General features: G+C 35.5%; 4 protein-coding genes across 4 annotated transcripts; 1 reads left to right on the top strand and 3 right to left on the bottom strand.

The window, feature by feature from the left end:
• Positions 1-401: 401 nt before the first annotated feature.
• Positions 402-1568, bottom strand: LOC142606013 (F-box/kelch-repeat protein At1g57790-like). Its single transcript, XM_075777432.1, has one exon. It carries the CDS (start codon positions 1566-1568, stop codon positions 402-404), a length of 1167 nt encoding a protein of 388 aa, XP_075633547.1.
• A 2801-nt stretch (positions 1569-4369) lies between these two features.
• On the top strand, positions 4370-5347 carry LOC142606012 (putative F-box protein At1g44080). Its single transcript, XM_075777431.1, has one exon. The coding sequence runs from the start codon at positions 4370-4372 to the stop codon at positions 5345-5347; it is 978 nt and encodes a 325-aa protein (XP_075633546.1).
• Positions 5348-7363: 2016 nt separating this feature from the next.
• Positions 7364-8416, bottom strand: LOC142606011 (uncharacterized). The gene is made up of 2 exons (XM_075777430.1): positions 8409-8416; positions 7364-8048 (listed from the first exon to the last, which is right to left on the bottom strand). The coding sequence occupies exons 1-2, from the start codon at positions 8414-8416 to the stop codon at positions 7364-7366; spliced, it is 693 nt and encodes a 230-aa protein (XP_075633545.1).
• Positions 8417-8948: 532 nt separating this feature from the next.
• Positions 8949-24635, bottom strand: LOC142607433 (V-type proton ATPase subunit a1). The gene is made up of 18 exons (XM_075778926.1): positions 24257-24635; positions 23077-23121; positions 22399-22521; positions 22099-22206; positions 21237-21347; positions 20904-21077; positions 20567-20704; positions 20074-20181; positions 19816-19923; positions 19531-19679; positions 19259-19412; positions 17280-17440; positions 13316-13522; positions 13044-13227; positions 12871-12954; positions 11284-11477; positions 11133-11192; positions 8949-9666 (listed from the first exon to the last, which is right to left on the bottom strand). The coding sequence occupies exons 1-18, from the start codon at positions 24398-24400 to the stop codon at positions 9462-9464; spliced, it is 2457 nt and encodes an 818-aa protein (XP_075635041.1). The 5' UTR covers positions 24401-24635; the 3' UTR covers positions 8949-9461.
• Between the last annotated feature and the right edge of the window lie 2670 nt (positions 24636-27305).

The following is a 27305-nucleotide window of genomic DNA, read 5'->3' as shown; positions in this document are numbered from 1 at the left end:
CTAATTTATAGTCACTTAGTACATAACCAACAGAACAATAAAATTAATGCAAAACTAACACCCTTATCTTAAAAAGAATGCTTAGCCTAGTGCAATGATTTAAGTCAAATATTTCAAAATTCAGAAGAAAATATAACATTGTATTAATATTTTATCTGGATCAAAAACAAAAGGAGAAAAATCAAGAACTCTTAATAATATAGTCTTGACAATAACCTAGTGATCTAATGGCACCTCCCTTACCCAGGGGCTAGGGATGAGCATGGTCTACGGTTCGAGACCTGGATTATCACAATACAACTAATTAAAAAAATATAATAAAAAAATACAGATAAAAAAAAAAGACGAAAAAAACTTAAGACGTTAAATATTTAAAGTTCATCCAGCCAATTCAGTTGATATCACCAACTAAACTCCTCCTCCGCTGTTGTCAACATGGGAATAATCCAAGAGCTGTTGTTTAGTTCTCTTCCATAAGATGAAATTCTGGTTGAATAATCACTGAAAAATGAGTGGTAATTCTTAGTTTTGAGAGAGTAGAATACATTGCTATTGTCCTGAACTTTTGGCAAGTAAATTTTGTTCCTCATTCCTTTCACTGCAGCTAATTCCAAGAATGAACCTCCGGGACTAACATAGAGCGTTTTATTTCTCAAATTCCTTACTTCATGCCATTTCATGTGTGACCAAGTCATCCGTGACCGTGAACCTCTTGGGGAGAGGTTCAATGAGAAAATGTAAACAGATGGCTCACAATCATGCATCTCAAAAACTGCAAAAAGCTTCCCATTATCTTCTACCAGGTAACTTAGTTCATATGAATCACATATATGCTCTGGAAGGCCAGTAGAAAAAACAGTCCAACTACATGAGTATTGGTTAGGGGCTCCTAAGTACTCATTAAGATCAAATACTGCCAGCCTTCCTAGCTTATACAAACAATAGAACTTCCCTTTGTATAATACGGGAGTGCATCCAGATAGCTCAGAACAAGAGTCCCTTTTAAATTGGCAAATCGTCCAATCCAACTCACCACGCCTAATAAAGCCAACTTGCATTCCTGCAAATGTTACTCCAATAACAACACAATCTCCAGAAGTTGGAGGTGAGGAAAAACACATCGTTTCAAATGCATACTCATGATGATAACTTGGAAGTTTTATCTTAATCTTACTAAAAGGATGAAAGAAAAAGACGCTGCAGTCAGCTCGAGATAAGAGTAACCAACCATACTTTGAATACCTAATCATTGCACCCAACAATTCTGGAATCTCCATATGATATGTGCTGTTATATATTGGGTGAAAAAAACTGCATTTGTAGTTGCCCACAGACATTAAACATGGAGACTGTGAATGTGGGGAGTCCAATAACGGTAGAAGCGGCTTACTAATAGGAGTGCTTAATCGCCATGATTTGCAAATGGCACGAAAAGTACTATAGTCCGTGACAAAAAGATGTGCTGACACTAATTGAAGAAGTTCTGGTAGAAGCTTAGCCCAAGATTTATCAAATTCTTTCTTCTCTTGGTCTTTCTCCCGGTTAATTTGGACAATTTCTTCAGCCATATAAAGTCAGAAGATGCGTCCTTCAGTTTCCCTTTTTATCTTTTGTACGTGACTGAAAAAAATAAATAAATAAATTATATGAAGGGCACATTAGTAGAAGTTTTTTTAGATGAACTTTTATAGTCTATGAAACTATGATAGAGAACCCCTCAACTCTATAGTCTAAAATTATAAAGATGTTAAGAACCTTATATTTAAATAATTACTACTTTCGAGTGTTTTTAACATAAATATCAAAGGTTTAAATATCTCTCCTTCATTGTATCAATAAATGTGTGTGTGTCTATATATATATATATCTTGTTTTACTTTTTTTTTTTTTTTTAGGATTTGATAGTTGAGAGAAGAGAGATAAAATTTGAATGTTCATGATAACATATTTTCATTTGGACAAAGTTTAGTTACAAAATTAGTTGTAATCTAAAACTACAACCTTACTCAATAAAACAAGTATTACTACATATTTGAATTGTATGTTATTTATACTTTTAATACACGTCAAATTTTGTATCAATAAGATATTATTTACTATATGATCAATATTCTTATACTTTATACAGAATTTTAAACTACAAAAAATTGCAATTTAAACAATTTATTGATGACATAGCTATTGATTTATAATTTTCAAAATTTTTTGCAAGCATGGAGAATTTAAGAAGAATATGTAATCCAATGGTAAATTTGTCAAAATTCACCTCTAATAAAAAGATATTGAGTAAAGTTGTAACCTAAGACTAAATCAATTTTGTAGCTAAATTTTGTGCTTTTTACATTTATAGGAAGAAGGTTTTACAACAAAAAAACAAACAAACAAACGCAAAGTAAAGAAATTTGACCATAAGAAAAAGAGAGACAGGTTCAAGTTACACTATTTGTACACCAGATGTAATTTCAATCTATCTCAGAAAAAAAAAATATATATATATATATATATACTTATTAAACCAAGAAATATGAATAGCAAAAGTGGAGTTGAACAAATATAAGGAAAAAAATTCAACATAGCATTGGTTTTACCTTTTGTTTGGGAAGGAGTGATACTGCTACCGTCGGTGGTGTTGTTGGAGAAAGAAGAAGAAGAGTCAGATGAATTAGTGTAGTGGGACGTGGGACTTCAATTTGGAGCGAGAGGCTCCCAATGCCAAGTCTTAAGTACTAAATAGTTATGTCGGTTTTACTTAAAAAATAAAATTAGATAGTCCGTTTTTCAGATTCCTAGACTCCTAGTCCTAGCAGAAGTAAATTAAGTACAGTTCCAATTTAATCGGACGTGACCTCAAAGGACGATATTAAATTAATAACATGCTCTTCTAAAAAAATTCCGATATTAGATGGGGACTCACGTGATGCTCAAGTCTCCTAGGTCAAGGATTACTAGTTCTTCTCGAATTGGAAAACTATTCATCGTACATATATATGTACCCACACAATAATTAGCCCACGGAAAAAATTTAACAGAGTCAGAGGTAATATAGATTGAACCCTCAAACCTCCGTAACTCTCTCTTTCGCTTCGCTATTTCGAAGGTTTCATGGCTGCCAACAATATTACTCCATCGGTTTTGGAAAAAGAACAGGTTCAATTGGTTTGTACTTTTTTTTTTTCTGGATAATATGTTTTTTTCTCCACCAACATTGAACTGCAAAAAGAACTTTATATATATATATATATATGGGATGTTTCTAATCCTAAAATTGCAGTTTTTACTCTGAATTGAATGCTTCAAATATTTTTGTCTATGTATTTTTTTTTTAAAATTATTTGTACATGCCATTTGGGCCCAGAATTAGCACTAGTCAAACCTGTTGGACTCGATGATTTAAACTCTTAATTCTGTTTTGTATTAGGATTTAGGACTTGGGAGTGTTCATCTTTGTCTATGGATGATATATAGTTATTAGCAACTGTTCAACATTATGTTGGATTTTAATTTTTTTTAATAAAGTTCGTGGAGGACTATGTTACCCATGTTTATAAATTGTAGTGTTATGGATTGAGGTGGGTCCGTGTTATATATATATATATATATATATATATATATATATATATATATTTATATATATTTATTGTGATTGATTATTTGTGATATTGAGATATTTGTAATATAGTTGGTTAATAATTTGATAGAATTTGATAAACAACTCAAAACAATTAACCTGTTTAATAAACATGTTATGTCAATGTTAAAGAATCTTGGTTCGTGTAATAAACTTGTTGTGTTAATATTGACTTATATAGTGAAATACTCAATAATCGGCATGACACAAAATCCCACACGCAAACAAAAATTGCCACTCTTTGTTACGAACTATGTGTGAATCATATATAGTTTATTCCTAGCGAGTTACCTCAAAAACAAGCCAGAAAACCTAATATAGGTTACAAGTTAAGACAGTTAAGTCCTTACCATTCTAACTTACTTCAAACAAAATTTGGACCCATTGTTTTCATAGATATGATTGATGAGCATCGTGAATATTTCTTGATGAACTTTGATATCAAATTCAACTGCATGCTTTGAAATAGGTGTTCTACATCACAATAAGCTTCTGATTGGTCTTGACTATATACGATTAATTGCCTAGTGTGCTTAATTTTGATGTAGTTGCTCGTTATTGGATTATTTTCTTTATATAATAGATGCAATTAGTATACTACAAGATATTTCATAAGATTTTTCTTAGCTGATTTACAATAAAATAGCTTCAATTTGAATTTATTGAAATTGTACAACTTCTATTCATTTTATATTTGAAAATTTGTAGGGGCTTATATGTTTTTTATTTTTACAGTTTAGGATGACAGAAGCTACAATCGAAAAGAAACCTTTTATGCAAGTAGCAAATGAAAAGGAAGAACTCAATCGATCCTCTCCTCCTAATATCCATCAATCATATCCCTGGTTTCTGGTTCGTGATGGAAAATATCTAGAAAGACAATTATTTTTCAGCATATCTGAAAATCGATTTTACAAAAAGTCCATTCCGGAGATGTACAACAAAGAGATATGCACTCACACTAATGGATGGTTGGTGTTGAAGGATGTTGAGTCTCTGGATTTATGCCTTTTGAATCTTTCATCTAAGGAAGTGATGCAACTCCCTCGATTGGAAACTATTACTGATTGGAGTATTTGCATTTTGTCTTCACCACCAAGTGACCCTAACAATCCTTGTCATGTATTCTTCATTGATGCTGATAAGCGCATATTTTACTTTTGTCAGCCTGGTGAGGACAAATTTGATAAAAGAGAATTTCGTCATGTTGATGATAGCTACTACATAACGTATGCAACAATGTTTGAAGGAAAACTTGTTTTCCTTTTGTTCGAAGATGCATTATTCACTGCTGAATTTGTAGGGTCAGAGCTTCGATTTATGGAGTTCACAGGAGGGCAAATAGCTAAGCCATCACCTCCAGAGATATTCCATTTTAAAACATATTTAATTGAATCTTGTGGAGAGCTCTTATATGTTCACAAGATGTTCATTCCAGTTCACAGGGTTTACGGTTTTTTTATTTTTCGAGCGGATCCTATAGAAAAGATGTGGATGCAAGTGAAGAGTATTGGAGAGAGGACTATTTTTCTTTCCAACGATAGTGGTATCTCTTGTATTGCAACAGAGCAAGGAGTTAACCGAAACTCAATCTACTTTACCAAGAGTGATGATCGATTTCTCTATATTTTTGACCTAGAAGATTGTAGCATTTCAAAGTTCCTACCATGTTCTATCGCAAGCTATCGTGGCATAGAACTCGATTGGGTTATGATATAATTGAATTCATGTTATATTTTGATTGTTATGTAGTCAACAAACTTGATGTCATTTTTTGCTTTCTTGGAATAATTGAAGCTCAATGGCGATTAATTGTGGGCACCATATACATATCATTAAAATTATCCATACACAATTCATGTAACGTATCTAGGTTGCTCTAGTATGCTTATCTTGTTTAAGGAGTTGCAGATTTCTTTTGTATTCCAGCACCTGTATTCTAATTCATGGATATATTTATTTTGTATACTCATGTTGTATCGTCACTTGTGTGTATGAACGTGGGTGGGTTGGTAGAGGTATTTAAAATTTTATGGATTTGTTTTTAACTTTAGTTTATTTTAGCTGTAGCTATCCGAAAGTTTTGTTAAAGATTTGAAAGTAGGGGTTTTCTTTGGATAAATTTGAAAGTGGTTTCTTTTTTAGGGAAAAGTTGAACGTGGGTTTGAATGTGGTATTTGAAATTTTTTGGATTTCTTTTGGATATGATCAATTTCTACTAAAATAAATATTCAAATTTCCTTATATGCCCTTAGGTTTTTTTTTTTTGAAGAGCCCTTATATATATATATATATATATATATTTTAAGTGTAGTATGTATATTTTGTAGTGTTATTATAAGAAGGGTAATTTTGACAGTACAAAAGGCAATAACTAACTCTAAAAATCCTCTTAATATATAGAGAATAATACATAGTAATAACTACTTGGTGGTGAGAAGTTTTTATTTAGGTAGAAGTGAGTATTTTAATTTTTAAAAATTAAAGAGGTAAGCTACATTTTAGGATTATTTGTAGTGGGAAGTTTTTTTTTTTTTTTTTTTTGAGAATACTAAATATTTTTAACACACACACATGGGGAGAGGAGAGAGTTTTTTTAAGAAATTACAGTGGTGTATATCCAAAAGAGCTTAACTCTTGGATACACAGCATAAGCTTTAAACCTCTTTAACTCACACTCATTTTTCAATGCGAGATTAATTCACTGTTTTTTCTTTTGAGAATACTAAATATTTTTAACACACACACATGGGGAGGAGAAATTATAAGGTCCACGTGGTGGACAAGTGATGTGGTCCACCATTCCACTAAAAGATTTTTAAAACAAAAACTGATTACTAACTCAGTAATTTTAAACAAGTGTGAGTCTTTTTGTATAATAGTAGACAAGTGATGTGGTCCACCAGAGTACTGTATAATTTCACCATGGGGAAAGGGGAGAAAGTTTTTTAAAGAAACTTACAGTGGTGTATATCTAAAAGGGAACTTACAGTAGTGTTTTCTTCTTCTTCTTTTTTCTTTTTTTGGTAGTGGGAAGTTGAGAGTGGAGACTCATCAAAGATCAAAATTGTCTTTTATGAAATTTTTGGCATTGCAAATAGTTGTGGAACTTATTTTTGAGGGTGAGGGAGGAGAAACGTGAACATAAAAAGTTAACTTGGAGCAGGTTTTTTTTTTTATTGAATTATTAATTAAATAACTTGTGATTGTTGGAGAGTGGTAGTTTTACTTTTATCTGAACATTAGTATTTTACTTGAGTTTTTAAAGGGAACCCCAAAAAAAAAAAACTTTAGTTTTTAAAGGTGTAGTTATCCACAAAATTGAAAAAAAAAAAAAAAAAAAAAAAAAAAGGTGGCCTGGGTAAGTTTTTTTTTGGATAGAATCATAGATCCTGGGATAGTTTTTTTTTTTTTTTTTTTTCAAATTAGAGATAAATGAAATTTCAAAAAAAATTTAACTAAAATTTAGAAGTTTTTAAATTAGTAATTTTACATGTATAACTCTATTAGTTTAGCCGGTAAATTTAAAGGTATTTTAAGCATCAAAATTGAGGAATCTAGACAAGAGCTCATTTTTTTGAAGGTGAAATCATTGTTATTCAATTATAATGAATCACAGTACAGAGCTTCCAACGCTGGCGGGGGAGATTCCTCCAACCAAACAATTTCCTCCTCAACTCCTTTAGCAAATCTGGCCAAGGATGAGCCACGGAATTGGCTGATCTACTCACACAACTAACAGATATGACATGTAAACCCGATCTGAGACATTGGAAATCTCCATACAGCCAGGTGGCCCAGACATGACAGAGTACTCCTTGAGGCTTCTAATGTCTGCATAACTGTTACATTGTCCCCTTCCAAGATCAGCTCCACGAAGCCCGTGTCAACTACAAACTCTAGCGCTTTTCGACATGCTAAAACTTCAGCCTCCTCACTGTCATGCACCAGTGGACCCTTCCTAGCTAATGCAGCCATCACTTCTCCCATCTCATTGCGGATTACCACGCCAAAGCCAGAGGCGTTAATATCCTTGAATATCGCCGCATCGAAGTTGAGCTTGAAACAATTCTCCAGTGGAGCAGTCCATGTTGCACTTCTCATTACAGTCGAGTGAACCACCAAATGCTGTTGTGCCTCCTTAAATTCTTCTAAAAATTCCACTGCCCTTCTCACCAGCGGAGTCGGTTCCTGCGCACCTCCTCCATGTGTGATAGAATTTCTTTGGTTCCAGAGCAACCAAACTTGGACAAGGAATAATTCAAACTCTCCCTGCGTTAGCTTGTTCAGTAACTCCTCTGCAAGCTGCAATACATCAGATTGTCCACCAACACCTTTCTGCAATTTCCTTATACTCTCCGCCCAAACTCCCTGAGCCACACTGCATTCCCATAGAGCATGAAGAGCTGTTTCTTTTGCTCTAAACAAGAGCTCATTCAATAGTAGTATAGATAATAAAACCTTAAACTCTTGATAATTTTCACTAAAATTTCATTTGAACCACATATTAAACAGTTTTTTATTTATTTATAATACTAAGTATTTTTATCAGTTAAACCTGTGATGCTTTAATAATGATATTAGAAAATTATGGAGGTTTAAATGATACGTTTCATAAATTCTGAAGTTTAAATGAAATATTTTAAAACTTAAGATTTAAGTTCTAAAAAATAATTTTTCTCCAAAAAAAAAAAGTTTTAAAAAATAATTCTTCTAAAAAAAAGTTTTAAAAATTAAATTTGTAAGAAAGAAAAATCCTAAGTCAATTACAAAATGTCACATCAACATCTCGTGGTCATTCCTAAATTTTATGCCAAATAAATTAAATAAAACAAGGAAAATATTAACGGACACTACAAAGTGTCCATTAAAGATAATATATTGTAAAATCTACCTAATAAAAAGTTAGTATAAATTGATAAAATAATTAATAATAATACTAAATTAACAAGTAAAACTCAAAAAATTGACTTTATTAACTCTACGTCCTATAAAATTGGTCAAAAATCTTACGAAAAATTGACTTCATTGACATGTTGTTTCTTCACGGGCACCTTCTATAAATTAAATACCCTACTTATGTGATGTCATATTGGCAAGTATAAAAGCATGCTACAACTAGTGACTGCGCTACATGGCAGTCTGCAAAGCTTCACAATATCGTAGCAAGACTCAACTAGTCATGACAACTGTAAAATTTTCGTCATCTCATTTCTTTTTTGACATCATCATTTATCATTTATGGATCATTAAAAAAAAAATCATTTATCCTTTATAATGATGGTGAGTATGACATTATAAATGGATCTCAAGCCGGTTGTAGGCAGATGGAATTAACTTGGATTCTCTAAATAATAGATCCTTACAAAAATGGGGCTTAGTAGAACTGTGTGATTAACCAGTACATTGAAAAATTACAAAGAATCCTAACAGAATCCAGCTTTTGTGTGTGTATACAAAATTTTGTAAACCTGCATATCCCCAAAGACCCAAAATCCAGAAATGCTACATGTATTCTCCAACTCCTCTTTACAAAAAGCGAATCTAACCCTTCAACCCCCCAAAAAAATATTTCTTTTCATCTGAAAGAGAAGAGAACGATCTCTCAAAGGAAGGTTAAGCAGAACCTTTTTATGCAATAAATCCAAAGAATATGAGCCACGATTTTACTTAGTCAAAATCAAGCAGTGTTGGCAAAGCAGTGCCAATTCATTGCCAGCCAAAACAGGACCACTGTCCAATTAGGCTTCTTCTATTGTCGTAGATGCTCCCGCCTCTCTATACTATATTTCTTTCCAGAAACTAAAAGCAAAAGGATTTATGGATGGGTGAATTAATCCTCATCCTCAGTTAACGAGGCAAAAGAGAAAGGTCTGAACTTGTAGCCATCACCATGATAAAACTTGTTTTGAAATTCCACCCAATGAAGACGCAGGGCATGAAGAAAAGCACTAAGAGTCTCCATCATGAGTAGAATAAAAGCAGTCGCAAAGGCAAAAACAGCTAGCCCCACTAACCGGATGACAATGTTGTCATACCTGTCATAACCATCCTTAATAATATCAAATACTGAGGAAAGAACAAGCAACATTAAATGCTGAGTGTAGTATAGAGTACTATACAAGTTACACACAGAATGGTTTAAAAAGCATAGACATGAAAATGTTGTCAATCAACTATACCAAGTAGTAAGTTGTACCAGAGTTTTTTGGAACTGTATTAATTTGAACGAAGAGACAGACAAATCATCAAATCCAAAACCAATATTAATCTCATGAACAATTTTAGACCAAAACAAGATCCTGATCAAAGTGATTCAATCAGTCCTACAAGGAAATCAAACCTGGATTCGGGCTACCACTCTTTATCTAAACCATATTTCAATGTTTTACGTATGGCCTGTATGGCCTGTGCAAACCGTGTGGATGAGTTGCTCCAAATCATGCAATAGCAGAATGGATAAAGTTAATCCCTACAGGAGTGAAATTGGGAGCGGAGCAACGTACAAAATGTGGGGAGCATCTTTTTTTTTTTTGGATTTAGAGGAGGAAGGTTCTAAAGCTTTTCTCTCTCTCCTCTCCCCAAAACTTTGGTGGGTTTTCAGTCTTATATGTCATGAGTCCAATGAAGAATCTGCCTGTAATGGGGTCCTTTTTTGGGATGTGAGTTTCTTTATAGGGGTTTTTATGTTCAGAAATTAGAGGCTGTGTCGAGCTTCATGGATACCAAATATGGCTCTTAGTAAGGGAGTTTAGAGGATAAAATGAGCTAGAAATCAGATATAGATAGGGGTTCATGGTTAATGATTATTATAGTCTTCTAGTGGGCTCTAATGATTATTGTATTCCTTGGAAAAGCATTTGGAAGCAGAAGATCCCTTCTCAAGTGGCTCTTTTTTTGGACTACTACGTTAAGAAAATGCTTAACAATTGACAATTTACAAAAAAGGAAGGTTTGGATATTGGATTGGTATTATATGTGCAAGTGTAATGGTGAATCAATTGACTATCTCTTCCTTCATTGTCCAGTTGCTATGGATTTGTGCTCTATGATTTTGGGTTTGTTTGGAGTAAATTGAGTTATGCCGCAATCAGTTGTGGGTCTCCTAGCTTGCTGGCAAGGCTGGCTTGGTTGTCATCAAAATGGTCATATATGGATAATTGTTGCTCATTATTTAATGTGGTGTCTTTGGAGGGAAAGAAAATAGTAGGTGTTTTAAAGATAATGAGAGATCCATACCAAACCTCAAGTTATTTTTCTTTAGAACTTTATTGGATTGGTTACCTGCTTTGCGAAACCAATCATTCTCTTCTTTTCTTTATTCTTGTAATTTTTATGCTTGATTTGTTGACCCTTGTACACTCCCTGTGTACTAGGGTGTTCCTTTTTTTATATCAATAAAACTTATTACTTATCCAAAAAAAAAAAAAAAAAAAGAGAGAGAAAGGAGAATGAAGCAAAAAAAGATAGTTTCTTATGCAGCAGTATAGAACTAAAAACTCACCCCCAGGCAAGGAGGAGGACTTTCTCATAGAAAACAGTCGACAATTCTGAGTGGGCTAAGCTGTAATAGCAGTAACAGACACCAATTAGATAATTATAGTAAATATCAAAGAAAGAAGTTAATGAAGACGAGAGTAAAATCCTGGCTGCACCTTAAAGCCCACAGTCGAAGATATGATGCCGTATTTGAAACAGCACCAAGAACAAACTCTATGGAGTGAATCATTTGGTGCACAAAGACCTCACTAAAATTAAACTCCTCATGATGTTGCCTTGCAGAATCAGGTTCCACATCAAGATCCATCTCAGAGGTACCAAGAATGCCGTAGGCGCGACCTTGGAATCTCTGGCAATATCATCAAGAAAAAATCAGCTTCAGTCTCAGATCTTCCCAAGCCCCTAAATTTTGTCTCCTTGACTCATATGAGTAATATACTAGATGAGTGGAGATTCTAGGTCCACAGACCGAGGCTCATATGGATTGAAATTAACAATTCATGAAGAAAAGTGACAAGCAAATCATATTTCCTGAATAAATTCATTTCTTTCCTAACTATGAAGGATTCTTTAAATACCAGTGACACTTAAGAAGAGCTTGTAAAGGTTTAAAGTTATGTAAGGAGAAGCTCAAACCAAATCTTTATTCATACATTTCTTACTCTCCCACAGGAAGTTTCAGATGCGTCCGAAAACATGAGAAAACTAGTCTCTATCAATCATATGATTAAACAATGGTGCAGACACCAAATTAAAGCAGACTGATTTCATTGGTCCCAATTATGGGATTTAAATGATTTGAAGTTTATTTTATTTTGATGGTTTAAGAGATAGTTATGATTTGATCTTCCGTCCTTGTTTGATGTAAGCCCCTGTCGAAACATTGTCGATGTGTTGATATTGATGAATGGACATGTTTCAGAAATTATCCATAGCTTGGTTGATGCCAGGTAAACTCTAGGTGGTGAAGCCTAAAGTTTTCCTGCTCATGTTCATAATCCCTATATGTATTCCTTTGGTGTCTTCTTCTCATGGTGTGTGACGTTAGGAAAGACCTTGACTATGGATAATCTGAGGAAAAGAGGCATCATCATCGTGGACTATTATCATCAAGCAGGAATCACTGGCCCATCCATTAATGAGCTCTAAAGTCAAATTTCCATTGTAATTTTCATAGTGTATGAGTTGATGGACAAATGACTATTGATATCCCATCCATCATCCATGTAATAGTAGGTGCACATGATGAGCATGACATAGCTACCTAATCCAAAAGTGGGTCCAATACTTTGAGAAATTAAGAACGTTTTCTTTTGCATCGGAGGAAACTTATAATGAGTCATACAAGGGCACACACATTTACAAACTACTATTATGTTCAATTAATGGCCCAGCATGTAAACTAAAAAATCCAGTACTAAACAAGTGTGTTAAGAAACAATTATAAGCATAATTTTAAAATGAGCTAAACAATTGCAGATAATAGAGATTTTAAAGATATGTATTCAGTTAAGCAGTGGGAATGTTCTGGTATTACAACAAAAAAAATCAGGCCAAAACTGTCCACTTTTGAGGAAGAAAGATGCTTGTGATAATCATAATATAAATTTTTTTTCAATATTATAAAGTTCAAGATATCCAAAGGAATAAAATAAGAAATAAAACTTTAAAAAAGGGGCCTGTGGATAAGGCTATCATTTTGAACAGGAAAATAGATAAGGCAAGCAAATAAATGACAGTACCTCCGTGTGAAGCCTCTTTAAAATAAAAGGTTTTGGAAAAAGCATCCATGGAACTGCAATAAGAGCTAAAAGCAACAAAATAATCTGCAAAAGTTGAGCTTTAGTTATCGTCTAGAAGACTAGTAAATATAATTCAGTATACAGAGTGAGACTCAGAAGAGCGCAGATTATACCTGAAGCGGTCTTTGGCCCCAAAATAACTGATTCTCACCAAGATTGTCAGTGGGACTCAAAAACATGTATATCATTACATGATAGAGGTCTGCCTGAGAACCGGTGCACCACTTTATGATGATAAGAAGCGAAAGATACCCGAAAAGGCTGTTAAGAAAGATCACCTGTGGCACAAACTGGTACCTACCAACAAGATGCAGAATAAGTTTGACACTCAACTTTCCAAGGATGTAGGAAAGAGAGAAATAGAGGGAAGATGGAGGAGACAAACCTTATGTCCAGTGAGCTGCTAAAAAAACGTGCATTGAAGTAACTTAATATAATTCCTAAGTTCATCTGGACCACGCCCAACAATATAGACATCTTCATTTTCAGAGAATTCAAAAAAGGCAGCTCCGAACGGCTTCCACGCCAACTGGGATCCACACCAAATGGGTATGCATCTTGGTATTTGACTAAGCCAACAGTGTATGCATCCCTGACCAGAAAAACAAAAGTAGATTATAGAATCAGATAATTGCACAGCTAAATTCCTCTTAATTAAAAAAATATCCCAACAGATTATGGATAGCATAAAAAACTAAGAGCCTATATAAATACAAAGGGTGGATACTGGAGAAAAAGGTAATGCAAAAGAAAGCAGGATATGATGCAGGAGATGCAAGAAAATTATTATTTAATATTATTTATGTTTGCAAGTCATTTGTATTTTTATGTTTTAGGTTCTATTAGTTTATTGGGCTATTAGTATTTTAATTTGGAAGCAGGGTTATTTCTGTAATAAGGCAATTAGGGTTTCCTAGCCAATTAGAACTAGGGTTTAGCAATCCTTTATAAACAACTTATTGTACTCCTTGAGAAGCTAGTTGATATTTTGATAAATAAAAACAATGGTCGTTTAGTCTTTCTTTGATCTGGTGCTGACTCCAGGTCTACCCTAGGTGCTGACTCCTAGTGGTTTCCATGTTTGGTGCTGACTCCAAGCAAGGCCTAAGTGCTGACTCTTAGGTCATATCCATTTACTTTTTTGTTGTTTCAATTTTTGTTCTGGTTGTCCTGCGTCAATTTTGGTATCAGAGCAAACTTCAATCTGTTGTAGTATCACCGCAGGAAAGAACCAGAAAATATCACCCAAAAAAAAAAAAAAATTCCAACAGTGTATCTCATCCCATCAAACCACAGTAACCCGCACACCATAAACAACCACCGCAAGTAACAGCTCTACCACCACCAAAAATTCAGCCACCACACCACCTTCAAAATTTCTTCACAACATCTCTGCCAAACCAACAACAGAAAACCATCTCTCAATACCCACACGTACCAAGCCACCAGAAGACAACCAAAGCCCTTTGACCCAAAAAAAGAAGAAGCAGAGACCCACGAACCCAGCCGCCAACACCCACTACCGCGAAGCCCAACAACCACCAGCCGCCGCGAAGCCCAACAGCTACCACAGCCGCCAGCCACCAGATCCAAGACAGAGGAGTTGAAAACCAACGAGAGCCGCCGACGTAAATACCGGGCTCGTGCCGCCGAGAACCACCTACGCCAACTCGCCGTCCACACCGCTCAACCGTGCCGCCTCATGCTTCGCCGGTTTTATCACCGTGGTCCGACGAGCGAGCTCCGATCTGCACCATCGGCCACCGCTGACCGTGATGCCGGTGAGCCCCCGCCGCCGTTAACTCCAGCGCCACCTCGTGCTTGCTCTGCCGCCCCTTTTCTCTTCTAGTTTCGTGGTCTTTCTTTTTAGTCTGTAGTTTGCACTTCTTTTGTTTGTAGTTTCTTAAGTCCAACAATGTCACATAAAAAATAAAAAAAAAGGTCCAACAGTGTATTTTATTATTAAAAAAAAAATAAAAAATAAAAAAAGAAGAAGAAGAAGAAGAAAGGCCCAGCCCACAAAATCCAAACTTGTCAACCAGCCTAGTCCAGCAACTATTTGAGAGAATAGTCTTCGGAGCCTATTCCAAAGACCTGTCCAGAGAACATCACAACAATCCAGGTTTTTGTTCCAACTTCCAACTATTTATTGAAGCACTATTTTAGAGAATTATGATAATATCAGAAGCACCCTATTTTGATGGTTATGAAACTTATCCACGAGATTTTGTCAACTGGACGAATGGGATGGAGCAATTCTTTGAGCAAGCAAATTTTGCAAACAACAAAAAGGTTAGGTATGCCAAGTTGAAATTAAGAGGTAAAGCACAAAAATTTTGGGAAAAGCTTGAATATTTCCGCTATCTAAACAATGAACCTGCCATTAGTGTGTGGGAAGATATGAAGGAAAAGCTTTGTGATGAGTATTTGTCACCATACTATCGAGCTAAATATCTACCCCAATCTCAATGTGGTACTTTTCAAGTTGAAGCAAATACGATGAATTTTCATTCCATTTCATGTCCTCAATGCACTTTTGAACAATCTACCAAGGAATTAAAGGAGTTATCTGAAAAGATCAAGAAAAATGTTCAAGACATAATTGCTCAAATGAAGCAAATGAAGACTCAAACCAATTCATTTGGGAAACCAATAATAATTCATCATAATGAACTTATTGCTGCCCCCATAAAAGACAACATTGATGATGATATCTTGGTTGTGGAAGATCCTCAAGCAACACCAAAGCCTAATGTTGACACAAACATTCATGCCTCGACAAGTATTGCTCTCACATGTGTGCAAGGAAATGAATCTATTGAAGTGCAGCAAGGTAAAGATATGGTTTCTAAAGAGAGTATTATGTTAGAGGGTGCCCATGATGTGATATTGGAAGCTAATGAATCTGCTTTTGATCAGCCTTCCATGGTGCATGAAGAAAAACAGTTTGCCAAAGTGGAGAAAGTGGATAACATAGTGCTTCCACGGGTTCAAGATAAGATTATGTTGATTCCACACATTGATTTTGTTATTCCAGAAGAGTTTGACATGATGGAATTCAAGGTTTTTCTTTTCTCTATGCTACCTAAAGTGATTCCAGACTGGAAGCAAGTGTTACTTGTCAGCATCCTAATCCTTCAATGCTTTAGAACGAGTTTTCTCCAACCAGAGGAGAATGATGCAGGATATGCAAGAAAATTATTATTTAATATTATTTATGTTTGCAAGTCATTTGTATTTTTATGTTTTAGGTTCTATTAGTTTATTGGGCTATTAGTATTTTAATTTGGAAGCAGGGTTATTTCTGTAATAAGGCAATTAGGGTTTCCTAGCCAATTAGAACTAGGGTTTAGCAATCCTTTATAAGCAACTTATTGTACTCCTTGAGGAGCTAGTTGATATTTTGATAAATAAAAACAATGGTCGTTTAGTCTTTCTTTGATCGGTCAGTGTGACTCAGGTCTACCCTAGGTGCTGACTCCTAGTGGTTTCCATGTTTGGTGCTGACTCCAAGCAAGGCCTAAGTGCTGACTCTTAGGTCATATCCATTTATTTTTTTGTTGTTTCAATTTTTGTTCTGGTTGTCCTGCGTCAGGATATGCCTAAAAACTGATAAGAAAGTTTCAGAACAGATAAAGAATATGAAAAAAATTGGATGACAAATAAATAAAAAATCATTCTGAAAAACTATCAAACTCAAAAGAAGTTATAACTTAATGCCAAACTTAATGATATTTAAAAGAGCCTTGTTGAGGGTTAAATAGCAGTGCAGTTTAAGATTCCTAGTATTGCAGCAATAGCAAAACCCCTAATTCACCATGGAAAGAACCAACATGCTATCTAATGAAAGCTCAAACTTACAATGATTTAATCACAACCACTCATCAAGCATATATGTGCGACTTAGAAAGTTCTCCACTGCTTTAAATATGCCTATATTCACTTTTATTGGGATGGGATTTATGACAACAGCATCCCAAGTCCCAAATCACTGATTTGACTTTATCCATAAATGATTAGAATTGTAAATACTAACACCTACAAGCACATCAACAAAGAAAAAAAAATTCCTATAGGCACATGTTTATTTCAAAATTGAGACGCATAGCAACAACATTATAATTAAAAAAAATTATTTTAAAAAAAAAAACTAAAGATTTCTGCCTGAGAATTGCTACAATATATGAGTGATTCAACATATATCTCCACTAAAATGATCCAAAGGCATAGACAAGATGCGAATATAAAAAATTTTCTTCAAATAATATATGTTGAACAAGAATGTTTGCAACTAAAACCATTAGTTTTAGTTTATGCAAAAATTTGAGAAAGGAATAGATAAAACATACTTGCATGTAGTATCCCGGCATTTGTAAGCAGACCCACCAAATATGTGATAAGGAACCGAGAAGAATTCATTGTATATCAACCCACAGTAAATTGAAAATAGTGACATCAAAAGAAGTACATAACGCCCACCAAATAGCATCTCCATAAAGCTTCCAAGTTTCTGCAGGAAGCATATATCAAAAAGGTAATAAGATTCACATGGTTAACACATTATCCCCTTTTTCAAATGCAATTCCAGAGCATAAAACATTAATGACTATACTTTTAGATAACATATTTACTTCAGGTATTTAAGTAAGAAAAATCACCACATAAGTAGTGATCATCAATGTCATCCTTTTTTTTTTTTTTTTTTTTGATAAGTAATAAAAAAGTATATTCAAAAACACTACCTTATGCAGAAAAACATAAGGCAGAGAGAAAATTACATAAAGATAAGAAACACAATAGAGGAAAAGAGAAGGAGAAGAAACTAATTACAAAGGAGAGAGCTAAGGAACATGGGGAGAGAATCACTAGAGGTGAGTCCCCAAGCCCTAGACCAATCAAACAAAGAGCCACTAAAAGAAGTCAATAACTGGTCATCCGAACTTTCCATGTTCTCAAACGTCCTCCTATTTCGCTTCCTCCAAAGACACCACATTAAACACAACGGAGATAAATTCCAAATGCTAGACAAATGCTTTCCAAGCCAATTCCGCCAGCCAAAGAGCGTATCCGCAACCAATCTTGGCAAGACCCAAGAAATCCCAAACAATCTAAAGACCAAACTCCACAACCGATAAGCCTTACCACAATGAAGTAGCAAATGATCCACCGTCTCCCTATTACAACGGCACATAATGCACTAGTCAACAAAATTTATCCCTCTACCCCTCAAATTGTCACTTGTAAGGATCTTATCCCATACAGCAGTCCACACAAAGAAGGAGACACGCCGAGGAGCCTTAACCTTCCAGACTCCTTTCCAAGGAAAAATTACGGGTAAGGGACTTCGTAATTTATTATAAAACGATCGGACATCAAAATCCTCATTCTTTGTCAGCTTCCATCGCAAATGATCACCATTCTCATTGGGAGGTAAATATGAAGCCAATGTACGGAGAAATTCCTCCACTCCACCCATTTCCCAATCATTTGGTCTCCGAATAAACTGAACACCCCAGTTTCTCCATTCCTCTATCCCCAATCGATCAAGAGAAGAGGCCACCGATGCCTCTTTATTGGAGGCAATCCCATACACACTCAGAAAAATCAAATGAAGTGGAGAATCCCCACAGCATTAATCTGTCCAAAACTTAACTCTATCTCCCGCCCCTGCCTCAAACCGAATATTTTTGCTAAATTCCTCCCAATCCATACGTATACTTCTCCACAAACCGCACCCATGAACCCCTCTATCTAGCTTGGAGGTCCATCCCCCCCCCCCCCCATTCTACCACAAACTTTAGAGCTACAACCCTTCTCCAAAGCCTTGTCTCCTTATCTGTTTAAAAAATGGTTCAGCAGCATATTCTTTTTCTGGTGTTCCTCTCAAAAAAAAGACGTCAAAGCCATCATCTCTGTGCTGCTTATTAATACCCATATGCATGTTGTTGCTATTATTACGTAACCTCCTACTAATTGAAGTAGAAACAATACTATTGACTGCCATCAAAAATGTGGAGAACGGTCATAATGATAGTTTAGTGGTTGCTATGACTGTCATAGTTGGGGTTCTAGCACTCTTTGATCATTATTAATGATGCTTCTGAATCAAATAATGACATATATACTCAATAAAATTATTACCTATAAAAAGAATACGTATTATATTTGTACCAGCCTCTAGTAATCAATTATTTGTGATAAGGAAAAAGTATAAGTTTATAACACACAAGATATCATGACTAACTTTCCTTTTTACTAAAGTAGGAACCTAAATCACATCAGTAGCTTCTTCTGAAAGAACACCTGTTTAAACTCCAAAAAAACATACCTGTGTACTAAGCTTACTTTCACGGGCTAAAAGAACTAATGCTCCCAGCAACAAGCATATTCCATGACCCCAATCCCCAAACATCACAGCAAAAAGAAACGGAAATGTAATAACAGTGTAAACTGCAGGATTTGCTTCTTGATATCCTGCAACACTGCCAAAAAATTTCTTTATTAGTTCTTTGATAAAAAAGGAGAAGGCCTGTCCAGTATTAAATGATAGAGGCACATTCCAACCCTTTTTCCCCATGATGAGCAGCATATTTGACTCACCCATATGCATCAACAATTTCCTGAAATGCATTTGTGAATTTGTTCGTTCTGAAATATGTGGGAGGTGATTCTACAGCATCCATTGTGTGAAATATAATGCCCACTTGTGAACTGCTATCAAATGTCGCACGTTGCAGTGCAGCCTGAATCTGTTGAGTCATTAAAAAAATAAAAGTAAACCTATTAATTTGCAAAGGACCTCTACAAGTAAAAACTTGCCTTAACTGTGGAGCATATTTTAAAACAAAACAAAATCAATACTAACGAGAAAGCAAAACAAGTTACCTGAGACTTTGCAAATATAGGACACCAGCCCTCTCCAACAAGACATTTTTTTGTCACATCAAAATTTAGCATATTCAACGTATCATATACAGCTTTCTCCCTTCTTACCTGGGAAAGGATGGGAAGCATGAAGTAGTTATCAATATCAAGATAATGCTAAATTACTCTCAAGCAACCATTGCAATGAAGTTCAGAAATTCCATAGAATCACCAATGACAGTAAAGAAGAAAAACAATTGCTAAACACCTGAATCTTACCATGTTCATCCATTTCACCAGGTGCATGCCTATGGAAGTAAGGGCCTTATTTCGATGACGGATCCCAGCATCCAAAGTGGTCTCCAAATCAGCAAGACGTAATGAAACCTGCAACCAAAAACCCAAACTTATATCCAAAACAATAGAGTGGTCATTATTATTATATTCAATAACTACCAATTAAGCAAAATTAGGTGATAGTTGGGGAAAGGCAAAATTAGGTGATAGTTGGGGAAAGGCAAACTTGAAATTAATTCAAGTTATTAACTTCTAAACACTCCAGCATATTATTACTATTATTATTGAATAAAGACTCATGACTCTGGATATCCTGAAAGTATAAAAACCAAATCATTTACAATGCTAGTGTATACCAAAACGAAACTGCAGCAGAATGATAAGTCACCACTAGTGAAGAAACCATAATGTCACTGTGAGCTTTAACTTTATTCCAATATATGGAAAGATAAAGAGTCCACATCTGAGTACTTACTTCTCTAGTTATTTGCCTCTGCTTAGTAATATCTTCAGGAACAGGATAACAGTTTGCCCCAAATGCTTCACAAATTTTAAGAATCTTTGTTCTTGCCTGCTCCCCTGAAAAAAAGACTACAAATACTGTTTTCTCAACCTGCAAAGGTCCAACTCACTGGAATCAGTAAGACTGAACAAGATAATTCAATTACTTGTTTCTTTAAAGAAACAAGAACAACAAGTTCAGTACAAGAAGGAACACGGATGGAGAAAGCCAAGTACTAAGAAGATATAAAGTTCAAAACAGGACAAAAAAAATTATCAGAAAACTCAATGGTAATGAGAAGGAAGAAAACCATTTCACGTGATACAGGATCCACAATATCTTCATCTGCTGGTGCATGATTAAAAAGCATATTGCCCCTCGTCGCACGAAACAACATCCTTTCAAATCTAAGAGCTTTGGATTTACATATAATCCCACTAATAAATCTCAAACCGGATTGGTCTGATCTTCCAGGTCTCATCTCCTGTAAAATGTAGAATTTATGATATACGCAAACATGGTAATAGCTTCTACCCCCCCCCCCCCCCCCCCCCCCAAAACAAAAAAAAACAAAAACAAAAACAAAAACAAAGAAGTACACCAAACAACAGAGCAAGCATTATAAGGTGTAATGAATAAGTACCTGCTCAATTAATGATGATGCCTCAACATAGTCATTGTTTGAGTATACATTCTCATCTAATTCTCGTTCTGAAACTGCATGACTACCACTTGATACAAGAAATTCTCCTGCCTAAAATTGCCCCCAAAAATCCATTTTTGAAAAGGGGTGGAAAAAAAAGCATTCAACATTAGAATTCAAAAATGCAAAAGTTATAAATTATACCCACCCCCCCCCCCCCCCCCCCCCCAAAAAAAAAAAATAGAAGTCTTGAAGGGAAAAGTTACATAAACCAGTAAACAATATAGAATACTGGACAGAATATAGAAAGTGCAGATGCTAAATTATAGGCACTAGTACAATCAATAGAAAAAAAAAAATTGAATGCAAAGCTAATCCCGTCTTAAGAAAAATGCTTAGCACTAGTGCATCATGTGAAGATCTAATCCAAACATTAGCCATTGCACCAAAAAAAGACAATATATAATGGCAGTATTTCTCTGAACTATAAATATCCTTTGTGAAAGGAAAATATTTTTTTTAAGATTATAGCAACAGGATAAGCCACCAGCCGTGTAGCCTAGTAATATTTTTGCACCCAACAGATGATGTAAAAGGATTGGGTTTTCAATTTCATCAGTCTAAGTAAGAAAAATGGGGGTTGGAGATAGAATGTCATAGACACATTATAGCTAACATAACCCCACCCCACCCCCAAATTAAAAATAAAATTAAAAGAAACTAAAAATTAAAAAAATAAAATAAAAAAGGCAAGAAACATAGTGGATAAGATGCTCCTAGCACGAAACTATTACCAAGTATTTACATGTGTCTACATGTGATTGTGTGCATGCACTTGTATATGCATATGCCAAGAAATCACCTTTTGCAAAACTATCTTGAACTCCAGGAGCTCATTATATGATTGTCGAAGTTTCTCACTATTAGAGTTCATTTCAATTAGCTCATGCTCGTGCTCAGCAAGCTGTATCTGGAATTATGAAAACGCGCATATAATACACATTATTAGATTCCAACAAAGTGTGTTCCCTACAATAAGTTAAAAGCTTCATGCTTTGACTGACACCACAAAAAATTGAAGGCAAAGCCTTTTATAAATAAATTAAAATAAATAAATAATCTCCCTCCCAGTTTAATAAGACCAGTTTTTAGTGAAAATAACCTCTAATTCTTCCAGCTCAATATCGGGTTGCATAACAGGACGCACAGAAGATAGTAGATTGGCTTTACTAATTTGATCTTTAATGAACCGTAGCTTTCTTGACATCTCTGCACATCTCTTCACCTGTGAAAAGCTCTCAATTGAAGTTAGGACCATTCTAAACTATAAAAAAATAGAACTAGAAATAATACCTAGATGATCAATGATTTCAACAAATCACCATTCAGTTGTAAGACATAAGTTTAGGAGGTATAGATTCCAGAGAAAAAAGAATACTAATAAAATTTCTTTTCAAATACAAATTTTAAGGATTTTATCTTATGGAAACTGTTACTAAAAGACATAAAATCAAAGCTTAACGTTAAAATGTTTATGCTTACCAATTCACTACTATAACACAACAAGCATGTAAAAACTAGCACATGTTTCTTAACCTATTTACTAAAACTACCAACCTGTACATACAACACACTTACAATAAGAACTGGCTGCAGCAGGGATGTTTCATGCATCAGTTACACATAATACCACCTCCTGCAGCAAACATCTCTAGAAGACCTACTAATGTGACAACTAATGTTTCGCACATTTGAGTTACCAAGATTAACCATAAGAAACACTTTGCAGTCTAAAACATGCAAATTGCAATAGTAACTTTAACAAGTGGTAAGTAGGTACCTGATTAGCAAATGTTCGTTGGAAAGGGCTTTTATCAGCATTTAACTGCCAAAAAAAGTAATACGAGCATTAGTGCATGTGATTAACAATTACATGAATAGAGCATAAAATCCATTCAATACAACCACAAATGATCTTCAAAAGGCCCAAAACTGATTCTGCAAAACTAAATACAGCAGGAAACAAAAAGTTACAAGAAGAAAACCAATTGCTTGTAACATTTTGTTTTCTAATATCTCATAGAGCCTTTTTTTTGGGGGGGAGGGGGGGGGGGTTAAGTAAGAAATTTTTATTAAAAGTTTAAAACAAGCTGGGAGACTCAACAGCAAGCAAACTACAAGAACGTATCCATGGGCAGTAAACCAGCACTACACAACTCCTATAGACACATCAGGATCAAGGAAAGCTAGTATCCCAACCATACACAAATACAAAGCCAACTGTACATGCAGATCAGTAGCTAATCATAACAACCAAGAACCTCAGATCTAACAACTACTGCTACTGCAAAACAGAGGAGGCAATTCTCCAATTGTTGCAGAGATGTCAGAATCCAAAAATTTTCCATTATGCTCAATTCTAATCCTCACGTTTCTCTCTATCCTTTCTAGAATCTGCTCTTCTGTACCAATGTTCCCATGATGAAGGACAGAACTTCTCAACTTCCATACCTGAATATCTGATGGAGCATTTATTCCAATCAAAAGGTACTTTCACGAAGATTGAGCTTGAATTCACTCAATCATGGACAATTCCATTCCATGCAATTCGAAATTAATACTGAGAATTCATGCCTCTGATACCAGAACTAGATCCAACATATTATGAAATTCCTAGGGAATTAACTTTACCTTCAAAAATTGCCAACCAATACAATCAATGTTACTGACATCCACTTCTTGACAACAAATCCAAGTTCAATCACTACATATGCCTAAACAAATACACAATTCAACTCCAAATTCAAAAATCCTCTGTTCGATTACTAAGAAAACGAAGCGAAGCAAAGCAATTGAAAGTTCCGATTCTGCTAATTCTACCAAACCTAAATCCTCAAAAAATTAAACTTTCATAGCCATTTCTCATTCCCTCGGCAACCAAAACGAAAAAATGCCAATGCAAAAACACAAATTCGGAAAGAGACCGAGTCGGATCTGAGTCAAAAAGAAAAAAAACTTACATCACGGAATTGGAGGAGGCCGAGTTCGCCGAGGTAAGAGACGGCTCGGTGAGAGGACTCGGCGGGGATGATGAGCTGGACAAGGGTCATCTTCTCGGAGCGCATCAGATCCATGGGGGGCAAGTTCTCTATAAACTTCTCCATGGTTCTAAATTTTCCCGGGAAACAAACAGAAATTGATATTTTTTCTTTTTTGTGCTTTGATCGGGGATCGGAATTTCCTCTCAGATCTGAAAACAGACTCTTTCAAATTTATATGCTTGCGTAACTAACTCTGTGTGTGTGTGAGAGTGTGTGCATTTTGGTTTCAGTTTTTTCTAGGCAATGCTAAAACATGCATCTGCCATTAGAATCGGAAAATTCGCATTTCTTTTAAAGCTTATTGGATGGAAGTTGAAAAAAGAAAAATATACGCACTTGTTCGTGGACGGAACTCTTTTTCTTCTCTTTTTTCTTTTTTTTTTAAGATGTACCGAACTTGAAATTTTAGTGGGTGGGCCCAGTGAGCCCAACTTGAAATTTACACCGTTTACCAGGAAAAACAGCTATAAAATACAAACCACCAGATCTCACTTCAGAGTACTAGTATTTTCTAATATGCAGATCTGAAGATCACGGAAGAAAGTTGAAGCCTTCAAATACATAGCTCAAGAATCATTGCAAGCAATAAACAATGATTTTGCTTGCTTCAAATGCAACCAAAAATAAATCTGAAGTCAAAATGGGTTTTTTTTTTTTTTTTTGAAAAGTCAAAATGGGTAAATACATAATTATTTAAATGTTCATTTTGGGCTAATTGTAATTGCCTAATTGGAGCTAAGTTTTTTTATATTGACAAGTGTGTTAGGACTTAGGAGGGAAAAAAAAAAAAAAGATATGTTTTTAGCTCAAATTACAATTTTAGCAAACTAAAAAAAAACTTTGTTTTGTTTGGTAGTATTCAAATTTAAAATCTTCCCTAATCTCATCCCATCAATTTCAACTTAAGTTGCAATAAAAAAAAATTAAAAAACATCTTAAATAAGATTTCCGAGCAATAAATATTGATATTATAAATGGATTTAGTATTTTAAATAACCTTAAACGTTCCTTTCTTTCCCTCAAGCATTTATTGCACGTTTAGCTTAGCTTTTTATTCAAAGATTATTTGTTTATTTGTTAAAATTAATAAAAATACAATTATACTTAAAAATAGGGAGATTTAGGGCTTGATTGGTAGGAGGATTTTTGTTTTTTTTTCTTTCAAAATAGTATAAAAACTGATGGGTATAAAAAATACAACTCCAGCTTCGTTCATGGAGGTCGTCCTAGACAAAACCAAGTAGGCAAAGGTTGCAAGAACCTCGTCCAGGATAAGGTCGCCCACACAGTAAGGTGCGCAGACGGGGCTTTGCATGGACAGTCCTATAACCATGCCATGTCGTCCAAAGAAAACCATCAACCTTGTCTTAGGGGATCGTCCAGAAGGGATCGACCTTGCATTGGGAGCAAGATGCACCTAACTGGAGGTTCCCCGGACGAGGATCCCTGGACGAGCCCTTGACACATGAGAAAAATTCCTAAGTGAATATAACAGCTCTGTATCACACGCATAACTTCCAGTAACCGTTTTGTTAGGAAAAATGTAATTCCTAAACAGTTGGAGAAGTGATCCTTGAACCCTCACACCTCCTCAAATCCAGGGGAAGTTACAAATTTGATAACTGTCTTTAGGATACTATATAAACGCCCATTCAGACCAAACAAAGGTACGTTTTTACATTTCCCAAAAAGTTGGAACTCCGAAATTATAGAGAGAAAACTAACTTTGCCATCGGAGGGTTTCTAACCAGCAACCCTGGTCACCTTTGATTGTCTTTCTTTCTTTTTCAAACCACCAAGACAGCAAGTAGTCCTTTCAAGTCCAGAGCATCCAGCCTACTGGTTTCTTCGCATCATCAGTTGGCGCCGTCTATGGGAAAGTGTTTTCTTTTCGTTCGATTGATTGTTTTCAACGATTAGCCTTTCCTAGACAAAAGGCTGAATGGTTCGAACAAGATCAAGGGCTACCAGCCCAGGCCACCAGGAGAGTAGGGATGCTTCTAGTAATCCCCTCCGCGATTGTCAGTCAGCGCTTGTCATGTAACCACCTTCTGTTCAACATATACAGTTTATGGCTGCCGCTATGGCGGAATTGACTCGTCAGAATCAAGAGTTGAACAGGGAGATCAATTTGAGGAGGCAACGTCATGATGGGCACGCGGAAGGACAAGCCTAGAGTCAGGAAGGTGGAGAAGAAAATGTTGAGTCTAAAAATCAGACAAGGGATACTGCTTCAAAAAGAGTGCCACACTTGGAGAGGGAGATGGACCAGATGAGAAAAGCCATGGATGAGATGAAGGAAAACATGAGGCGGGTGAACCCTGTGGATGATTTAGTTCACCGAACGGACTCCCCTTTCACGGCTTCCATCAACAGTTACCCCTACCTCCGAAATTCAAAATGCCTTCCTTGGATTCGTTTGATGGAAACCGAGATCCGTGTGATCACATCGCTACCTTTAAGACCACCATGCATCTTCAAGGGGTCCCAAACAAGATTATGTGCAGAGCATTCCCTACCACACTTAAGGGACCAGAGCGGGTGTGGTTCAGCAAAATACCCCCAAACTCGGTGGGATCATTTGAAGAGTTAAGTAAGATGTTTGTCAATAATTTCATTGGATGACAACGTCACAAGCGTTCCTCTTCTAGTTTGCTAACTATTGAACAAATGGAGAATGAGAGTTTGCGGTCCTTCATTACCTGCTTTAATAGAGAAGCCTTGACGGTGGACGAAATGGATCACAAGTTGTTATTGGCCGCCTTCCATAATGAGGTCAACTCTGACTTGTTCATCCATAAGCTCTACGAGCAAGAACCACAAACTATGGCCAAACTCGTCCATTCGGCCCGAAATTTTATGAATGCTAAGGACACAATCATAGCCAACAAGAGGAAGAGAGCAAAGCGTTCGGAAGTGGGCCACCCGCATTATCCTGATCAAGGTCCTCGTCCCAAGAAGGCTCGGA

This window comes from Castanea sativa, chromosome 8 (assembly GCF_040712315.1).
Source record: "Castanea sativa cultivar Marrone di Chiusa Pesio chromosome 8, ASM4071231v1".
Lineage (NCBI taxonomy): Eukaryota > Viridiplantae > Streptophyta > Magnoliopsida > Fagales > Fagaceae > Castanea > Castanea sativa.
The sequence above is the reverse complement of the archived record's forward strand: the minus strand, read 5'-3'. Positions and strand labels throughout refer to the sequence as shown.

Bases quoted from the DNA above. Each gene is read 5' to 3' on its own strand.
- LOC142607433 (XM_075778926.1), bottom strand. From the start codon at position 24,400: ATGGAGAAGTTTATAGAGAACTTGCCCCCCATGGATCTGATGCGCTCC. The intron at 19,924-20,073 runs GTAAGATTCAGG...ATCCTTTCCCAG, and splicing joins TGGTGAAATGGATGAACATG to GTAAGAAGGGAGAAAGCTGT. The intron at 19,413-19,530 runs GTGAGTCAAATA...ATTTTTTGGCAG, and splicing joins GAAATTGTTGATGCATATGG to TGTTGCAGGATATCAAGAAG.
- LOC142606013 (XM_075777432.1), bottom strand. From the start codon at position 1,568: ATGGCTGAAGAAATTGTCCAAATTAACCGGGAGAAAGACCAAGAGAAG.
- LOC142606012 (XM_075777431.1), top strand. From the start codon at position 4,370: ATGACAGAAGCTACAATCGAAAAGAAACCTTTTATGCAAGTAGCAAAT.